Raw genomic sequence first — 19449 nt, 5'->3', positions numbered from 1 at the left:
ATAAAGGTAGAAAAATATATAAAAATAATTACCACTTTACATAATGGATGATCATCTTCAAATTAGCACTGACTCTATTCTATACCGAAAACGAATATTTTTATATTAAAAAAAAGATAAAAAATAAATTATTAATACGTCCGTTTAAATTATAATCGACGAAAAACACTGACTCTAATTTCGCGAAAGATTATTATAATTACACTTAATGAATTATTTTACTTTAAAAAAATATTAAAAATACTATTACAAAGCAAACACTGACTCTATAGACCACATTGCGCGCGGCCACAAATATTTTTCACAATTAAAGTTCAAAGATCTTTCAATTCAATCTTTGAATAGAAGCTATCAACAAAAAATAATATTATATGTTTAATATATGTGTATTATTATATATTATTATATATTATTAAATATCTTTATCAAAAAATAAAATAATAAATATAATTTATTTCTTAAAACATTAATTATTAAAAAAATTTTTAAATTTAAAATTAAATTTTATCACCTTTTGCCAAGTCATCATGGCGTCTATATATTGAAATTTTTCCCACTTTTTCATCATTCCGTTATATTTGCAATTAAGTAATAACCTACACAAAAAATCAAGATTTTCAAATAAATGTATAAAAAGAACAGAATTAATCGATTATATTGAAATAAAACAATAATCAAGCATAAATTTTATCGTAAAATATCATAATATGAGTTACCTTTAGCTTTAACCTGTAATTCTAAAGAATGAGAAAATTAAGAAAAAAAGAATAATTTAGTCACCAAAATTATTTTACTTATTATAAGAAACACAACACAATATTATTAATAGTATATTATCGTATGAACAATAAAATATAAACGTGAAAATACTTAAATATTACGCAACAAATAAACCGCACAACATACGAAAAATGACGCACTTATATTACTAACTTTCGATAGTATATTGATATCTCGCGTTATGATTTCGATTATCGAATTACAAATTAGGGAAGAGATATATGACATCCTTCGAATCGATAAATCGAAATATATTGAATATGATACGCAAATTTCCAATTTCAAGAAAAATTATTATAATAAAAATAATAAAATAATAATAAAATAAATTTTTTTACATATAAAAAAGATGTAAATACAAACAAAACGCGAAATATTATTTTTAAAAATAAAATTCATTTCATAAAAAAATATCATATTATTGAAATTTAACTTGATAAAATTGATTATATTGAATTAACTACTGTATATTTCAATATAAATAAATAAATATAATAAAAGCTATTTCAAATATTAAAAAATATATATATATTTCTTATGAAAAGAAAAATGTTACCTGATATACTGCTATAAATCATTGTATGTCAGCTATATATCACTATTCCTTCGAAGTCATCATAACAATCAAACAATTATTTGGACATATAAAAATCAGAAACAAATCTATAAAACTCTCAATTATACTAAAATAAAGCAATAATTAAAGAAGTTTTAACCAAAAGGCTTACAATGTAATATAAGCTACCGGTAACCTCAAATAAATGATCGAAGATGAAAGCATACAAAATTCGAAGAATTAATTAATTTTCACACAATGTTTAATACATTATTAAATAAATGAAAATAACAATAACTTATAAATTTTATAATAAAATAGTAAGGAATAGAATTACTTACTGCATAGTTAAAATCAAACAATTAAAGTCGACACATCCTGCAACAATTATTTTTGACAGAAGAATGACGCCATAAGTTTACCTAGGACGTTTCTAATTGGTTGGAGCATATAGTTCTTTATTAGTTAAGTCGCGCGAAAATTGAAATATTTATATAATATACAATAGATTGTAGATTTTTATAATATTGAAAAATCTATTCGTAAAAATATAATAGAGATTAAAAATATAAATATAAAAATATAAATATAATAGAAATTAAAAAATTAATTATCAAAATTAATTTGATATAAAAATTAAATTAGAAAATATTAAAACACAGTAAAGGAATTTAATAAAATGAAATACTATGTAATATATATATGTAAATAAATTAAATATATTAAATATGAAAATTAAGTAAATTAAATATAACTATATATTTTTATTATACTAAACAAATATATAAATAAGCGTATAAACAAATTCTTATTTTCAAACTATTAATATGACATGATTTTTTTATTATTTAATCTTACTTAGGAGAGCTATATAAATAATAATATAAATAATAAGTAAATAATTATCTTTTAATGCAAAAAATTGTATTATTAAATTAAAATTGTATATTTCATAATTTAAAAATTACAAGAAAAGTATTTTGCAATTTTCTTTTATATCTTTTCAAATTTAATTAATTTTATTTTAAATAAAATTATTAAAATATTTAATTACATATTTAAATAATATATAAATAATTATAATAATATAATATATAATTATATAATATAATATATATAATATAATATATAATAATTATAATATATAAATAAATATTATATATTATAAATTTATAATAAAATATATTATATTGTACTTCAACTTTCATGTGATTGGAAGAATAAAGTGTTGCGCCGTTCCAACCAATCAGAAAGCCGCGAAGATTCAGCGACTCGACGAATTAGTGGGGACGGCGCGTCAGTCTGTTATCAACAATCGGAGCGAGAGGACGTGTTACGTCGGCGCAGGTATTTATATAATTATATAAAATTTAATATTATAATTTAATGTTATAATTTATTTATTATTATTACTTTTGTTTAATAATTTAATTTATATTGAATATTTTTATTAATTATATATATTTAATCAAATATTAACATAAAAGATAAATTGTCTTTTGAATTTTTTTATCATTCATTTTTATTCGTCCATTTGACAGTTACAGTTAAACGTTTAAAATCAAATTTGATTTTAGTTATTTATTTTAATATTATTATTTTAATTTTATATATTGTTTTACGATTTTAATTTTTATTTTATAATTTTTTTTTTATTAAACGATCAGAATATTATTTAATTATAAAAATAGCTTCGAAGGTATAATAGGTTATTCACAGACTTTCATGCAAATGTAATAAATAATGTAATAAATTTGTTTTGTCTTCTTATTCGTATGTAAAGAAAAATAATTAGATTAGATTATTTTAATCAATTTTATTTTATAGATAAATATTTTTTTCTTAAATATATCTATCCATTCATTCAATATATTATTTTTGTTTGATTTGATTTTTGTGATCATGTGCAATGTAGTCTTTATTTCGTAATAGCATTTTCAATATTCTTTACAGCATGATTACTCTAATTAAATTTAATATATTTATTACGTGAAAATAAAATCATTATTTATTTGACGATTGTAATTTAAACGGATGCGGGTAATAATTTTTTATTTTATTTTATTTTCTCTTTTAAATATTTATTTTGAATAAATATTAGAATCAGTATTTCAACAATATAAAGCGATCATTCATTGCGCAAAAAAATAATTATTTTTATATATTCTCTATCATTTTAAAATTTTTTATTTTTATTTACTTCATTTTTTTCCTAATTTCAATAATTATTATATTTTCAATTATTATTATATATATCACATTTTAAATTATGATTTAATTTTTATTATAGTTTCCACTTTTTTCAACTTCGAAATGGCATCTCATGGATCACCGTAGCAACAATAACAATGTAAATTCTTCACATCAAATGGTGAGTCCCATACATTTTTATTTTTACTCAATTATATCGTAAGATGAAAAGTTTGAATCGATATCAATGATTAGTTATATTCCATAGATTTTTTTCACGAATAATTGCAGATATTTATTATGAATAATAATATTTTTTTTCTATGTTTTATTTATTAATTCAGATTAGATCTTTTTGTACAGCATTTTTAAATATTAATAGTCTTTCAAGTTAATTATCTAGTATTAAATAATTATAATCTATTGAAGTATATTCAATATGAATATTTAGAAATATCAAATAATAAATATAAATATTCATATATAAATTACTTTTAATTTCATAATTACTTTTATAGTAATATTTTTAACGATTTAATTGCTTAAATTATTATATTAAATTTTATATATAAAAAGATATTTCGTGACAGATAGATTTTTAAATAAAAATTAAAAGTTTTAAATATATTTATTTTTTTATTAATAATTAAAATGATTTATATAAGTAGAAAAAAGTATTATTAAAAATGATTATTAAAGTAGAGAAAGAAAGTAAATAATGCGACAGATATGAATTAAAAATTGTCAATTCAGCGTCATCTCTCGAATATTTAAAACATCTCAGACAGGATAAAGTAGAGTAGGAATTAAACATCAGCGCTATCTCGAGATGCTAAAAAAAATATATTTTTTTAAATTGCTCAAGAGATGGTGCTAAAATTTGATTCTTATTCTATTTTACCTTATGCTTTATCTTAAAGAAATGATTTTGGCGCTCGAAAGATGGCGTTAACGATCAATTCTTACTCTATCTCTGTCCTTTTTATTTTATTTTTTTATTCTTTCTACGTGTTTCATTTGCGGCACTCTGAAGATGGCTCTGATTTCACAATTTTTAAGCTATCTCTATCCTTTTTCCACTATTTGTTCTCTTTGTCTACACTTGTTCTTTAAAATTTATATTGAAAGGACAACATATGATTATTGTTTTTTGATGAAATTGACAATATTTTGTTCTCTTTGCATGAACACTAACATTTATAATATTACATAATAATATATATAAATAAATTTAACTTTATTAGCATTATGTTTAAATCTATTTTTATAAAAAAATCAAATTATTATTTTCACTGTGTTATAACAAAAAGTACAAGTATAACTTTTAATTCATGAATAATTCAACTCGTACATAAGTCTCTCTCTATTATTCATACCAGTCAAAAGATCTATGAATATAATAATGCATGCACACATCAATAATCATAATGATTACAAATATTTCAATATTCATAGATTAATGTTTATTTATTTATTATTATTTTAATTCATTCTTTAGATTAGATTCTTTCTTATATTTCATACATCACATATTTTGTTTGTTTAATAATTGGAAATTTTTTTCAATTTCAATTGTTACTTTTCGTTCAATTTATTTTTTAATATTATCCCAATTTTATTCTTATATTTCGTTTCTGATTTAATATCTTAAATCCTCATTCTTTGTCGATCGATTTCAAAAAATTCATCATTATACAACAAATAAACTTTATTATCAACGACCAAATAAGTTATTTTAATTTTTAAATTAAAGCTTTTGAGCTGAATTACTCCACACAATTATTAAGTTTTTATTAGTCATACAAGTTAGATTATTCAGTTCACTTTGAAGCTAAATTAATGCTAATTTTGTAACTAACTTTACATTCCCTCTCCCCATTCCCTTTAAAAAAAGCGAACGAAATAACGGAACGTTGTTTCTATTTAACATATATATATTTTTTCCCAATCGTTCCCGTGTACCGCTAAAACTAGAAAAATTCGAACCCATTGTAAAACCGTTTAACTTCATCGATAAATCCTATAAGGAGTCGAGCACGTGCGATTTCCTTCAACAGCTTCAGGAACTTACTTCCGTACAAAAGTAACGGCTATCCAATAAGAATCGAACGCATTAGTTAATCCCGTTTCCGCTTTCCTTCCTAATTGCTTAAATTGCCGGAAAAGTTTAAGCGAAGCTTGAACCGCGCAAGCGCAGTGCGGGGCGCACGCTGCGCCAGTACCACTCCAGTTGAGGTGAGGTTAGATTAGATTTCATATCGTTTTCCAACCCTCTCCTCATGTTCAGTACACCCCAAGCTATCACTGCGGTCGGTAGGTTTCACTTATACATTCCCCCCATCGACAAATGCACGCGCATACATACGTACACGCGCCATTCGTGTATTTGTTTATACATTCGTATGATCGCACATCCGTTTAATCGCACATCGATCATCAATGCGATGATTCACGTTGTTCGTCGATTAGAACGGTGGTCGGTAAATGGATGAAAACATGAAATTCTCGCATCGGCACGCAACGTTTTGAACAATTTGAATTTTCATTTTCGCGAGCGTATATAATCGAAGTATAATCGAAGAATTTCTCACGTACGATTGGTAAATCGGGAATATTGGTGTACACCGATGCGAGAATGCATAAGGAAATTTGTTGGTTGGACTAAAAAAGGCTAGCATATAGTGTTGTCGCGTCGTCGGTGGTTGTGAAAGTGACCGTGAAGATTGTTACAACGAGGCAGTCTCGGCGGAACCAGTTACACAGGGTGAGTGAAATAATTTACAGTGTCTAAAAAGATTAATGTTTACTCTCGACCTACCCCAAAACTTTTTCGCCGGGGAGCACGAGGGTTCTCGAGCCGTGCGACGTAATTGATTTAAGCCCCATAATTCAAACGAACTTTAAAACTTTCGTTCCAAGTAAATCTGATCGTATATTTTTATTAAAACCTACAGCAATACCGCCTTTTAACGTCGTTCTAATGGAACAAATGCATCGCGTACGATGCTATCTTACACGTGAAACTACTACTAAACACGTTATTACACGATCTTATCACATTCACATTATCCCGTGATCACGTTTCAATCGCGCATCAATTAAACAACAACATCGAATAGGGAAAATTTCTACAAAAAGAGAGAAAAAAAAAAAAAATCCAAGAAGATCGCGCATTTAATAATATTCCAGCATGTATACCGACATTTGCATTTAATCCGTCGTGGAAATAACCGGCAGCTTCCATTCACAATGCAATCGCTTCTATAAGCAAAAACCGCGGTAACCAAAAGTGCTGCGTAAATGAGGCCACGAGCGTCAAAAAACGGCGGTAGGAGGCCAGACTAAAACGGTGGAGAGTAGAGAGAACAAACAAGAAAAAAGAAAAAAAAAAATGTTGGCACGATCCAAGATGAATTGATATAGAGAAATTCCTCCGTCCTTGCTACGAGTACAGCACGCGTGGGATGAATACAGCTAGGGACGGCTGCATATCCGTAATCAGGCAGGTGTGAGTGACATCTACGAATAACTAGGATTGACGCGCAGGCGCCTCCACCTGTAGATACGCTTCCGTACGCGAGGCTAAATTGCTAGATTTATCCGTCGGTGGAACAGAGCGGCGTCGGAGTATTGCGGATCAATAGAATTATCTTTTTTCTTCTTCTTCTTTTTTTTCCTTCTTTCCTCTTCTTCCTCCTTTTTTTTCTTTTCTTTTCTTTTCTTTTCTTTATCGCGGAAGAAGGAATCCTTTTACCGAGTACTTTTTTACCATTTGATCCTAACGCTCACGGGATCGTGCACAGCGCTCCGTGGCGCGTGCAAGTTGCGGGGAACCGACTAACGACGAGAAGATCGATAAAATTACGTATCTCATTGAAAGAGTTCGCTTCGGCGGAGTGGGACTCTCCTTTCCTTTTCTTTTACGATGCTCACACTCGTAAGAAAACCCGATCGTAGAATCGTCTCGGAATTGTTCTTCTTTGAGAAGACAACTCCCTCCCCTCGTTTCAACGATCCACATTGAGGGGAAAGTATCTTTCAAGAGAGGAATTCTTTTCCTCGCTATCTTCATTCCTGACGCTGGAAGAAGAAAAAAAAAGGGAATGCGATCTCTCGGAATCGTCAACCGTGAGACAAGGGAATGAAGGGACACTCGAACGTAAACGATCCATTTCCGACAAGCTGGACAAGATTTATCTTCCCTGGCAAATGATATTTAGGATATTTTCAAAAGTACGAGCGTGGCATCAAAGATAATTTGAACCTCTTCAAATGTACATATTTATTTTCAAAGTTCAATTGATTATTTTATACGATTCGAGTATTTCGTTAATACAAAAATTGGTTTTATCGTGTGTACGTAAATAACATAAAACGAAACACACAAGGGGCCAATATATCCGTTCAGTTCGCGATGCACGCTTATTTAATCAAACCTGCTGACGTTTTTATTTGTTTAATACACTGCGATATACATCTATATATACATCTATCGAGCAATAAAAGTGGGAAATGATCGATCCGCTTCGAAAAAAAAAAAAAAAAAAAAAGAAGAAAAATTTACGACGATCGCCACGAAATATTTCCACGTAGATGATAAAATATACACACGAGCGTGCGTTTCACTTTTCGGGCAACAAGCCGCGAAAAATCCTGGTGGCTCTCGTTCAACAAAGCGACGACCGGATACATCCAATCCCAGCTGCAACCGTCCGTTTCATCCCTCCATTTCCCTCCTATTATCTCGCGCTCGTCGCAAGTTTTCGTTGTTCTTATTATCGCTGATCATTAACGTTACACACTTTTACGATTACTAACCGTTCCAATAAGCGTTATTATTTTCGCCAGTGGGGCGAATCGCCTTTTCGAAACAAGCTTTTTTCTTTTTTCTTTGTTACACGCAGACTCGTAATGCCACCCCCGCGGGGAATGCGTAAAACGCGGGTCAGAAAGAAAATAGGAGGAGCGTGCGTCTGTCTGTCGGTTGGCACAATGGTCGTCGCCGGGTCAAAAGTTCAGAACTTTTGTCATGTAGCTACACGCGTAGTTGAAGGGGGCCGGTATCGATCTCGAGCGGGTCCGACGAGGAAAGTTCTTGGAGATTTGACGAGAGCCTCTTGGCGATGAGCCGCTTTCCAAACAATACGCATTGGTGGCCGAGCTTTTCAACAGCTGCGAACGCACCTTCGAGAAATAAGGCGCTTTTAGCGCCTTAATTCCGTCTTCTGCATCACGTTCACTACCTCTAAGGATGGGATTCTTTCTGAGAGCGCAGATTGCGATATTAGTAATCCTTTAAGAGCCTCTGATGCTTGAAGCTAAGCTCCAAGGTTCTAACTCGGGCTAGAGCTAGTTCGCCTATTATTTTACCAGTGTGGGTGGTTCAATCTGTGACATCTTGTTGCTCCCTGTTCACAGAGCAATCCTTTGTCACCGATGAAGTGAATTCTCGAGTATCAGTGCGGACGTGGCATTACTGACTTTTCTCACTCGCTACCCACTGCTTTTTCGCCCATTTTTTCCCTCTCTCTCCTCCAAGCTTCGACTCTCCACGCCATTATCACCAGCTTTTTGGTCGCCTTCGAGCTCGATCCGTATAATGCCTACGCTTTTACGACCCCTCCTTTACGAAACGAAACGAGCCGAAAATGTCGTAGCCGCGGTTTGTTCTAGTCCCCGCTTTAAGCGTAATGCCCCCTTTTGATCCTCGCCTTTCTCTCGTTTCGATGCGCGTCGGATTGAATTGTCGAACTCGTTGCCTCGAATCGTCGACGATTATTTCTCACCTTTGGTTCCTGATCCGACATAAATATTATATATATATATGACGAGTTTGTTGTCACGAAGAAACATCTGCTCCGCTTTTGACTTTGGCCGACGACGGAAATGTATCGCGGCCTGGATCAGCAAGTATAATGAAAACCAACAACCGATGGTAAACTTTATCGAGATATAGATACAAGACTAGTTCTGTGTCGGAACGTTGCATGCAATCTCTGCTTGGGACAAAGTGATAACACACTCGTCCGTTTCTCTGTTGAGTTCGTTGAACGAAGAGGGAGAAAAGAAATTACGAATACAAGCAAAAATTATCATAACGCGAGGAAATTTTATACTTTATTCTTAAATGCAAGAAAAATCTCATTCGCGCACGTTTTATCACAACATATCGTATAATCTTGGATATATTAAAAATGTTTATATTATGATATTAATATAACTAGTCTATACAACTAGTCACCAAAGTCCGAACCGCAGGGCTTGCACGGGATGTATCACGGGATTTAAACACGAATTTAAGCCGCATCGCGTAAAAGATACACGTAAATCACACCTGTTGTAAACTTGTTGGATAAGTTCGAAATAAGCCCTGGTGAATGCATATCTTGAGCCCGCCCTAATAACTAGCCAGATGTATCGCCGCCGAGGCGTTAAGCTTCGTACGAGACTTGTGCGATTTAGTATCTACAGTTATCGCGTATGCAACGTCTCCATCACGATGCTGTGAAATTCTCTTTCAAAGTCAAAAAAATCGTTCGATTAAGCGTAATGAGAGGAGGAAAACAATGGACGAAAATATCGTCGAAACGCGGAAAACGAGGAAGAGGAATTGGAAACAAAGGAAATTTGATTTTTGCCAGTGGTATCGGAGTTGCCTTTCCTGTGCAACGATTCAAATTTATTCCACCTCGAGGCGGCGGCAAAAGACACATCAGAGCCGCGCACAGACAGAATGTGTCTTATCGATCCGTTCTATTGCGATGGTCATAACAAATTCATGGAGGAAAATACTGGCGAGGGTGAGACAGAGGTGTGCACAGAAGTACGTGGGGGAGGGGTGAGAAAACGCAGACACTGATTTCGTCTCTTATCGTTAATCGATACACGTGCTAAAATTACCGGAAAAATGTTGGAAGCGGTTCGCCGCGGAATCGGTTTTAAAGCCGGATGAAACCCGTAATTAAAGGTGACCGGAATCGATAAATGCCAGGTTTGAGAGAAAAAGAGAAAAAGAGAAAACCAACTTTGGTTACACCCTTGCTCGAAACACCCTTATAGATAGAGAAAGGAAATGATTCACAACCCTCGAATACGCGAGTCGATTCGCCTTCCCATCCCCAATTCCATTTCGACAAATTATTACGCGATCCGGTGTAAATTTTTATCACGCTCCCTGAAATACAACGTTCATCGATTACCCGTCCCCATTTTTAGCTCGTTCTCCTTCCGAAACGATTATACACCCCTGCAGCTAATAAAAAAAGCAAAAAAAAAAAAAGGAAAAAAGAGCGGTCTCTATAGTCGCCGTTATTATCGGCCACCTATCATCCGAGAATATCTGTCGAAGATAAAAATACATAGGGCAGTGGCTCTGCTGCGACGACAGCCGTACGTACGGTGAAACAACGTCCTTTCCTGGCTATAAATATGAGAACTCGCTATATAAACACCGCCGACTTCGTATCATACTTATGGAAACTCGACGTGTATTTTTCCCTGACTTTATGATGGTTCGTGTCCCGCTTGGCATTTCTCTTTCTCTCTCTCTCTCTCTCTCTCTCTCTCTCTTTCCCTGGTATAAAAATAAACTAGAGATACTAGTGTAGCGATAATCTAGAGCATAGATGAACACAATATAACGAACAACAGAGGGTATAAAACGGTAGCGATATTTATAAAGCTTGTAATCTATGCACGATATCTATCGCGTGGGATAATACAAATCTGCGAAATATTAAACGATCGCAAACACAACCGCGTGTTTTCCTTTGTGTAGTGAGCAGCAAGCATGTAATTACTACATCGTTAATGCTTCAGCGATCGTTGTTTCGTCGATAATTAATTTTCGCCGTTTCGTTGAATAATTCGCGTTATATATATATGTGTGTGTATATGCTCACGCATGCCCGAGTGAAAGTGGTTACCGTGTATACGCAAAATACGCGGGACCATCATTACCGACCGGGTAATGATCGACCTGAATGAAAATTCATACGAAATTTCCCTAGACCGAAATCAACCAGAATTGTTTCGATTTTGAGTTGAACAGCCCGTTAATCGACTTTAAACGACAAATGGAACTCGAGAGAAGATTGGCGAACGATTAAAAACTTGTTAAAAACCCGCTATTTGTCGCTCATTCGCGGGATTACTTTTGGATTTAATTTTATGGATCGGTGGAAAATTATTAATTTTCTTAATTCCTATTATAACTCTAGCAATAAGAGAATTATACGAATTTTATTTTATTACGATAATAACGCGGTAAAAAGCGACGCTTTGGCTAATTTATTTAAAAAAAGAATCGGTGAACGGTTAGGAAATTTCGTTTAAATGTCTTAAGGAGCGATAATTCGTAATATTTTACAATATTTCTTTATTCCTGTCAAACTTTGTGCAATAAATTCCCTCCCTGATAAGAGTTTCGAAGGGACAATGGAAAAGCGACGGAGGACCAACCGAAAATAAACCGTGTTGCACAAGTCGAATGCATAGGGTAAACACGGTTCATTACTGCAGCATTCATTACCGTACCTTCTGAAACGACAACCCTTCACCTTTGCTTTCACCGGTTTAATGCCGGGTCGGAACAAGGCCGCTTTTGGACAACTCTTATACGGGCTTCTTGAATAAATGAACAACGCGATGCGTAACAAGCCACGTTCGAAAACCTTCCCTTTTAAAACGTATACTATACTCATACTACACGCACTATACATATATCGAAATAAATAAATAGTTCTCACGTTTCCACGCCGCTAGAATTTGAAGCTCGCAGCAAACGCTGCGAACCATGTTTAAAGTTTGCTGTCAGCTCAACGTTGACGGTTGTGCATGCTACAACGGGGGAAATTCGTGAAGTTCCTCGGCAAAGTAAGCCTTATTTCGTTTCATTTGCAAATGTTATTTGCATTCGCGAGACAAACTTCCGTGAAAGCATCCTACGTACGTTTTCGTTTCGACTCGTTACATCTCCGATACACAGTGTAACGTGTCACTGCAAATATTCTCGCTAATTAACGCGAATCTATCCCCGATTACCTTCTGTAATCGCCGAATCGTGTTTCACACGTTGCGAATATTTACGTCGCTCGTTCGATTCCACCGATCCTCGACTCTTCTTTAATAAATGTACTCGCGAGGCGGAGGGAAATACAAGCTCGTTGCGCGTGTAGACGAAACTGTTTATCCGCGCATTTATTGGAGTCTGGGCGTTATACGCGTACGTGTTCACGCATATTCCTGATCTAGACCGATACGCGTCAACGCGTTAAATAAACGTGGAGTGACAAGGTGAAAAGATTCGCGTGACGTTCGAAGCGTACAAATCTGATGTCAAATATTTTCGATGTCGAGTAAAGAGGACGTTTCCATCTATTATAGAAATGATATTCCCGATTAATTTGGTTTTCCTTTCTTTCAAAATAGTGAATGTTCGGGATATTTGCAGGAAGCTTTAGAATTAGATATCCGATATTTCTATAAACCACCACCACTTTTCTTTTTTTTTTTTAGAATTTTTCTATTAATTTGATATTTAACGAATATATATATATATAGTGTGTGTATTTCCAATATATTTTCGCTCTTTCAAAATTTTTTCTCATTTAAAAATAAAATTTCTTCCATGGAATCGTTCAACTTATCGAATATTCGATATTTCTATAAGCTATTCCATCATTAACCCGCTATTTATAAGAATATCTGACGAATACACCCAATATATTTCTTTTCGGGATTATTCAAAATCGACGTGGAGGGTTCGAAATTGTGAGATATCTTTCTCGATTTTCGCGATCCTTTTTTTACATTTTCTTTTTGCTACATCTAAGAACGCGCATCCTTGTATCCTCTTCCTCTCTCAGGAGCCTTTTCAGAATCATTCCTGCGACGTCCCCACAGGCTACTCGTACCGTCGCCCTTCCTCGCGATCGTGCGATCGACCAGCTCCTCCCTCGGTGTTCTCAGATCGTACGCCAAGCCGACGCGCGCCATCAACTCTATGAAACCTGTGGTCGGATTCAGGCCGTACGCGCCCAGCTCCGCAGCCTTGTAATCCCACGGGAACGAGTGATGGTAATTGTGCCAACCTTCACCCAGTGCGAAGAAAGACACGGCCGGGTTCTCCGTCGGCTTCACCCTCCTGCAGGGAAATCGGGGGAGTTTAATCGCGCTCGAAAAACTCGCTCGTTTCAAAGTTTTAATTAACTTGGGAGGAGGGGGGGACAACTTGCCTGTTGTACGGCCGATTTCCCCACATGTGGGCGAAACTGTTCACGATAAATGTGGCGTGCAACGACCACACGTAGCGAATGAGGACCGCGTGAACGCTTATGAACCACGTCTCGCCCCAGCCAAGGATCGGCACCAGTATCGGCATCACGAAGCACAACGTGAGCATAATCACCTCGTAATACCTGGAACAATACTTGGAGATGTTATTCGGTAGAAATCACCGCGGGGGGGGCGCGAGGATCCTTAGGGCCGAGCTTTTTCCAACAAGAAATATCATAATTCGTATTATAGGCAAGTCGAAACCCTTTGCACTCGTATGTTCATACATTTACATTAATAATAATTGATATGATTAAATAATTATAATATAAGTGAATATATGTATGATATAATTGCATTCTAGGGACTCTTGTTACTTGATTGGTAAATATAAATTCTATTTAACTTGTATTCTTAATTTAAACTTCTTGAAATATAAATACGAGTGCAAAGGGTTGAAATCCTTGCGCTCCAATTGTGATTCTCGGTTCACCAATTTACATTAGTGAATATATGTGTAATATAGTTACATTCTAGGGACTTTTGTTACTTGATTGGAAATCTTTTTAAATACGAGCGCAAAAGGTTAAAATCCTTTACCCTCCAACGATGACAATATTTATTTATGTTTGATTTTTTTAAAATATAGTTTCACGAATAGATTCCTAAGCTTTTTATGTAATTTTATAAAGCGTGGAATAACATGCTATCGAATGGTTAGATTTTTTTTTTTATCTAAAATAGACCGTGATCGATTTTATATTTTGGTTTGGAGTTCGACAGTCGTGGAGATAGAAATATTATATTAAAAGTTTTTGAGTTTTGTGGAGTGGTGGAATACGGTAATGAAATTAGTTCGAGCGAAGATGAGCTTGATTTTTCGTTATTGAATAACGAAATTATTTCTATTCATTAAGAAATTGGGACGATAGAAGGAAAATAACGATGAAAATAGAGATGTAATAATTATAGACGGTGAATGTGAAAGCACGTTAGACATGACGCCTGACAAATCGAGGGTTCATCTTGGTAATTACTTTATTATTAAAATATCGCACGAAACAACAATATATAGATTATTAATCTTTTGGAAAAAGATTAAAATGAAAACATTTTTCTGGCAATACATTACACGTTAACTTTAGTAAAAAAAATTTGAAAAATATATAAATTTTATCTGCATCTCAATCCCTTATATATATGATATATATAATATATAAATGTATATATATCTTTTATTTATTTATTTTATTCTACATATACACACACATTTAGAGAAACTAAAAATATTGTAACAAGAGTCCCTAGAATGCAATACTAACGTAAATAAATATACATTTCTAATAATAAAACGTAGGATAGTCGCGACATACGAGTTGATTTACAAAAATTCTTGTCCTTTATAAAAATCATTTTAAGTTAGCTAAGAAATTCAGCGAACGGGAAATCATTGTTCGGCCGAGCCGAAAAAAGCGTTGAGCCTTCCCCGGTGGAGAATATTCGCACGGCTTTAACCTGTTCAAAATTCAAGACGGGGTGTTGATCGCGAGGTGTTGCACAAGGATAGAAATTCACGGATCCATTAACCGGTGTAAATACGGTATGTAAGCGCGTGGCGTGTGTTGCACGATGGCCGTCTTACTTGTCGAAGAATTTTATCACAGGATCGGCTGCGATGTCGCTCATATCGATTTTGCTGCCGTACTCCTTCACTGCCGGGTCCCGTTTAACCATCAGCCAACCGATATGGGAGAAGAAGAATCCACGAGTCGCGTCGTGAGGATCGGCCCGCGTTTCCGTGTATCTGTGGTGCGTCCTGTGGTCCCGTATCCATTTGTAAAAATGCGTCTGATTGAAAATGGGAGGGAGAAAAGATATCTGTGATGATCATTCAGATATATTTAACCGCGACAAAACGATTGCACGCATTCTGTAATTATAAATCGGTGTTCCATGATACTTTTTTATATTTTATATGGAAAAGTTTATATAAATTAAAAATATATAAAGTTTATACGGAATTCGTCTTATTGTTCTGTAACTAACTGAAGAATAATGGGTTTACGAATTAATTGTTAGTTGTTTATTGAACCCACTGGAAATTATTAAACAACGTGCTATCTTTTTGTCGCGTACTGTGAAGATAAGTATTTTTGAGATTCGAGTCTTCGTTTTTCTCTTAATGAAAATTCGAGAGGTGGATAAAAAAGTCTTTTAAATTCGTAAGACGATTTGGTTTAAGTAATTAAATAGATATCAATTTTAGAAAGTGTATTTTTAATGAATTACGAATAACCGAAGGGGAGGAAAGGTTAGAGATCCTGAAAAGTATCCTGAAAAAAATTTTAATTTCGTAAGATTCGCCTTATTAGAAGAGCTTAACTTACCTGTCCAGCCATGCAATACAAATAAGCCAAAAAGATTCGCAAGGGAGTCTTGGCTGAATAACTTTTATGCGCCCACAGTCGATGAGCCCCCGCTGTTATTCCGAAGCCGGCAACAACACCGTACACGATATCTTGATGAAAATAACGTGAAAAGGGAAAGAAAATGTGTGAAAAAATTAATTTCCATCGAAAGAAAAGCCTCGACCTATTATTATTAAAAAAAGAAAAACGAGAATAAATATCAAAATTTCTTTCTCTTAATAAAAACATATTATTCGAAAATGATCGATAATCGAAATCGATTCTCTCCTGAAACTTCGAAACGAATATTAAAAAAAAAAGAAAGAAAGAAAGTGAAAAACAAGATTGTATACTTACTCCAAATCCACGTCCACAGCTTGGCATCTCGATAACCGTTCACGAAGCCGTAAACGGCGAGGAAATGAAGCACAATGATACCAATCACATTTCGCCATATTATCCGTAGCCTGGCCGGGGTTCGTTCCCTGGCGAGTGGAACTGGTTCCACGTCCTCCTCCACCGTCCGACTATCGCCCTTCTTCTCCTCTTGCTGAGTAGTCACCGTGGTAGTGTACATCCCCTCTCTCTCTCTCTCTCTCTCAATTTGAAAATTGATCGATACCCCTGTTAAAACTTTGAGAAAGAAAAAAAAGGATCATCCTTCCTTCCCATTAAATTTTTAAAACGATCGGCCGCCTGTATAAAATTTCATTAAATATAATAAACGTGGATACTTTAATTAGCTCGCACGATAGCTGCGTTAATTAATTAACACGATTACCCATATTAAGCCTGGCGATATGACTGTCAATTATACGTACGATATAAAAGCGGGGTAATTGCATGCACTCCCGTCGCATCATCGATTCTCACTTCGCGCCGCGTGCACGTACGAGAAGAAGGGCAGAGGCGAGCACTGGCCTGTAGGCGTAATTTCCCAGATATAAGGAAGTTAGCTGGCCCCATTACGGACGGCCATTTTCAGAAAGAGGTCCAGAGGGGCGAAAGGTCCCGAGCTTTTGACAGGCTTGATAAATTTATAACTTTCGGTGGAAATACATTTAAGCGACGCTGAAATAAATTACGTGATTGAAGGAGCAATAAGCGCCTTTAATAGTCTTAATTTAATTGAGCGCCCGTTTAAGGGGAGCGAACGGGATAAAGTCAACTGTGAAGTAAATCTAGGAACCATTTTTCATTCAAGACGATCCGAGGGGAGGGTGGTTCGCTAAACGGTGGGATTCGATGCTGCGTAAATGCGATAAAATAAATAATGCTTTCCACGCCCCCAATTAATAACCGATTCGCGGCCGATCATCGAGCCTTGGAAGCGTTATCGATGTGGTATGGATCTTGGATTAAACATCGTTGTTGTTCGTACAGTTTCTAAGAAGAGAAGTAAATTAGATTCTTCTTAATTTCTATTTTGGATAGAATCGTCTATTTATGAATAATATTGATATTAATTTTTTACATTTTTCTACATTGTTTCACCCTTTTATATCAAGCTTGATATCCCACTTATATAAATGTAACGTTTAAAAAATGTGCTACGTTTAAAAAATTTAACTTGTTTTAAATTACCGGGTTAAAAAATTTACGTACTTGTGATATTTTATGCGTTATTATTCTTGATAATTTAAAAATGTATGAAAGATAAACAAGTGCGAACATGAATTTTTAATGTTAACGTTACACACGAAGCTAATTCGAATTAGATATTAGTTGATTAATGTAGCTGCGAAACAGATATGATTTCTAGAAGACAATCATCTCTCAATATATACCACTTGTAACACTCTTTCATCGTAGGGCAGGAAAATAGAAATTTTAAACGATAAGATAAATTCGAAACGGATTAAATTATGCAATTTGATTATTTACAGAGCACGTCTAAATGGTGCAAATTAATCGGTAGAAGAAAGAACGAAATCCAGCCCAGTCGAGTACACCCAGAGATTCAATCAAAAAGTTTAATGCATTCGAAAACGATTTCGTACACCGTGAATTATTCCAGAGAGAAATTAGACGGATAGAGGAAGATGGTGAGAATTCTTTATCGTTCCCTATCTATCGCCTCAAAATGAAACTGGCATAGGAATTTTATTAACCGGGTTGGAATCCGGCCGAAATACGTTCAACCAGATGTCCGATTTTGCATTAATAATTCGATTGGCGCGCGTACGATTCTGCATCTGATCGGGGCATAAAGCCACGTACATCTGCGATTTCCGTGGCGCGGAAAAGATATTTCACGATGTATGGAAAGCTTCCTTTTCCTTAACCGACACGTGTGTTCGTAACAGTTTGACGTGGAACGAGTTACGACTCGAGGGATTGGTATTATGTTATTTATGGAGGATTAACCTGCTTGGACAATTTCGAAGAAATATCAACTTGTCTGAAATCGAGATCCTCGTAATAAGAAAAGAGGTCGGGTAACGTGATACGTAAAATGGAGGAATATCGGCAACATTGGCAGTTGTGAATTTGTGGATTTTAAAATAAGTGAATATAATCATGAAAATGTTATTTTTATTATAAAAATTCAAACGAATGGATAATAAATTAAAGCTGATAAATCATAGTAATTATGGAAATAAATTAATCTTTTGCGATACGTAATTATCCGATGTAAATAAACGAATAAATGTAAAATTGCACGAGGTAAAATATAAAAAGAGTAATAAATGCTGTTGCGGGCCGAATGCAACATCCAATTCGAATATGCAATTTAAATATAGAGATTTAGAGTAATAATAAATAAAATCGTTCTGCAAACATTTACTAGAATAAAATTCTACACGCGGATGTAGAATCGTAGAATTAAAGAATTGTATTAAACGTAAGAAGAATTGATAATGATACTTGTATTAGTTAGAAAAAGAAATAATATCAAATTTTTATACATATTAAAAAATACTACCAAATAAAAATTAAAATATACTTAATAATTAAACAACATAACAAGTGTTATGACAAATTCAATTTCTCGTAGATTGAGAATTAATTGAGTTATCGCGCGTTTTAAAGAAAGGAGAGAAACGATAATTTCATCCATTTTCGTATTAAAGAACGCGATACCATAGATATTAATAATAAACATTTTCATATTATACACCGCACAATATCAGTCAACGTTGCTCCAATCTACGATACCCGTTCGCAATAAATACACGTAATCTCGTGTCATTAATACCTTTGCACAGCATGCACATTTTGACAGATTGAAAATAATCG

At 33.9% G+C, this 19449-nt stretch overlaps 2 protein-coding genes across 4 annotated transcripts in view; one reads left to right on the top strand and one right to left on the bottom strand.

Annotated features, from left to right (window-relative positions):
• The first annotated feature begins 2636 nt into the window (after positions 1 to 2636).
• Fstl5 (follistatin-like 5) overlaps positions 2637 to 19449 on the top strand; it is a 61147-nt gene continuing 44334 nt past the window's right edge. For 2 of the 3 annotated variants that reach the window (XM_012493246.3, XM_031919764.2), the window contains exons 1-2: positions 2637 to 2683; positions 3627 to 3707. In XM_012493246.3, coding sequence (XP_012348700.1) covers positions 3660 to 3707 — 48 coding nt within the window. In that variant the 5' untranslated portion in view covers positions 2637 to 2683; positions 3627 to 3659. Of the gene's footprint in view, positions 2684 to 3626; positions 3708 to 5811; positions 6291 to 19449 lie in introns of those variants that run through there. The other variant, XM_012493247.3, reaches the window with a different exon arrangement.
• On the bottom strand, positions 13355 to 16786 carry LOC147657061 (acyl-CoA Delta-9 desaturase). The gene is made up of 5 exons (XM_086911688.1): positions 16567 to 16786; positions 16189 to 16319; positions 15444 to 15649; positions 13762 to 13944; positions 13355 to 13670 (listed from the first exon to the last, which is right to left on the bottom strand). Exons 1-5 carry the CDS (start codon positions 16784 to 16786, stop codon positions 13355 to 13357), a joined length of 1056 nt encoding a protein of 351 aa, XP_086767814.1.

The sequence above is a fragment of the Apis florea genome, unplaced genomic scaffold, assembly GCF_048593485.1.
Source record: "Apis florea isolate Af1SG1 unplaced genomic scaffold, ASM4859348v1 contig_3326_pilon, whole genome shotgun sequence".
NCBI classification, from domain to species: Eukaryota; Metazoa; Arthropoda; class Insecta; order Hymenoptera; family Apidae; genus Apis; species Apis florea.
The sequence above is the reverse complement of the archived record's forward strand: the minus strand, read 5'-3'. Positions and strand labels throughout refer to the sequence as shown.

Excerpts from the sequence above, each read along its gene's own strand:
- LOC147657061 (XM_086911688.1), bottom strand. The coding sequence starts at position 16,786 with ATGTACACTACCACGGTGACTACTCAGCAAGAGGAGAAGAAGGGCGAT. Across the intron at positions 15,650-16,188 it reads TGTATTGCATGGCTGGACAG|ACGCATTTTTACAAATGGAT; the intron begins GTAAGTTAAGCT and ends ATTTTCAATCAG. Across the intron at positions 13,671-13,761 it reads GGAAATCGGCCGTACAACAG|GAGGGTGAAGCCGACGGAGA; the intron begins GCAAGTTGTCCC and ends ATTTCCCTGCAG.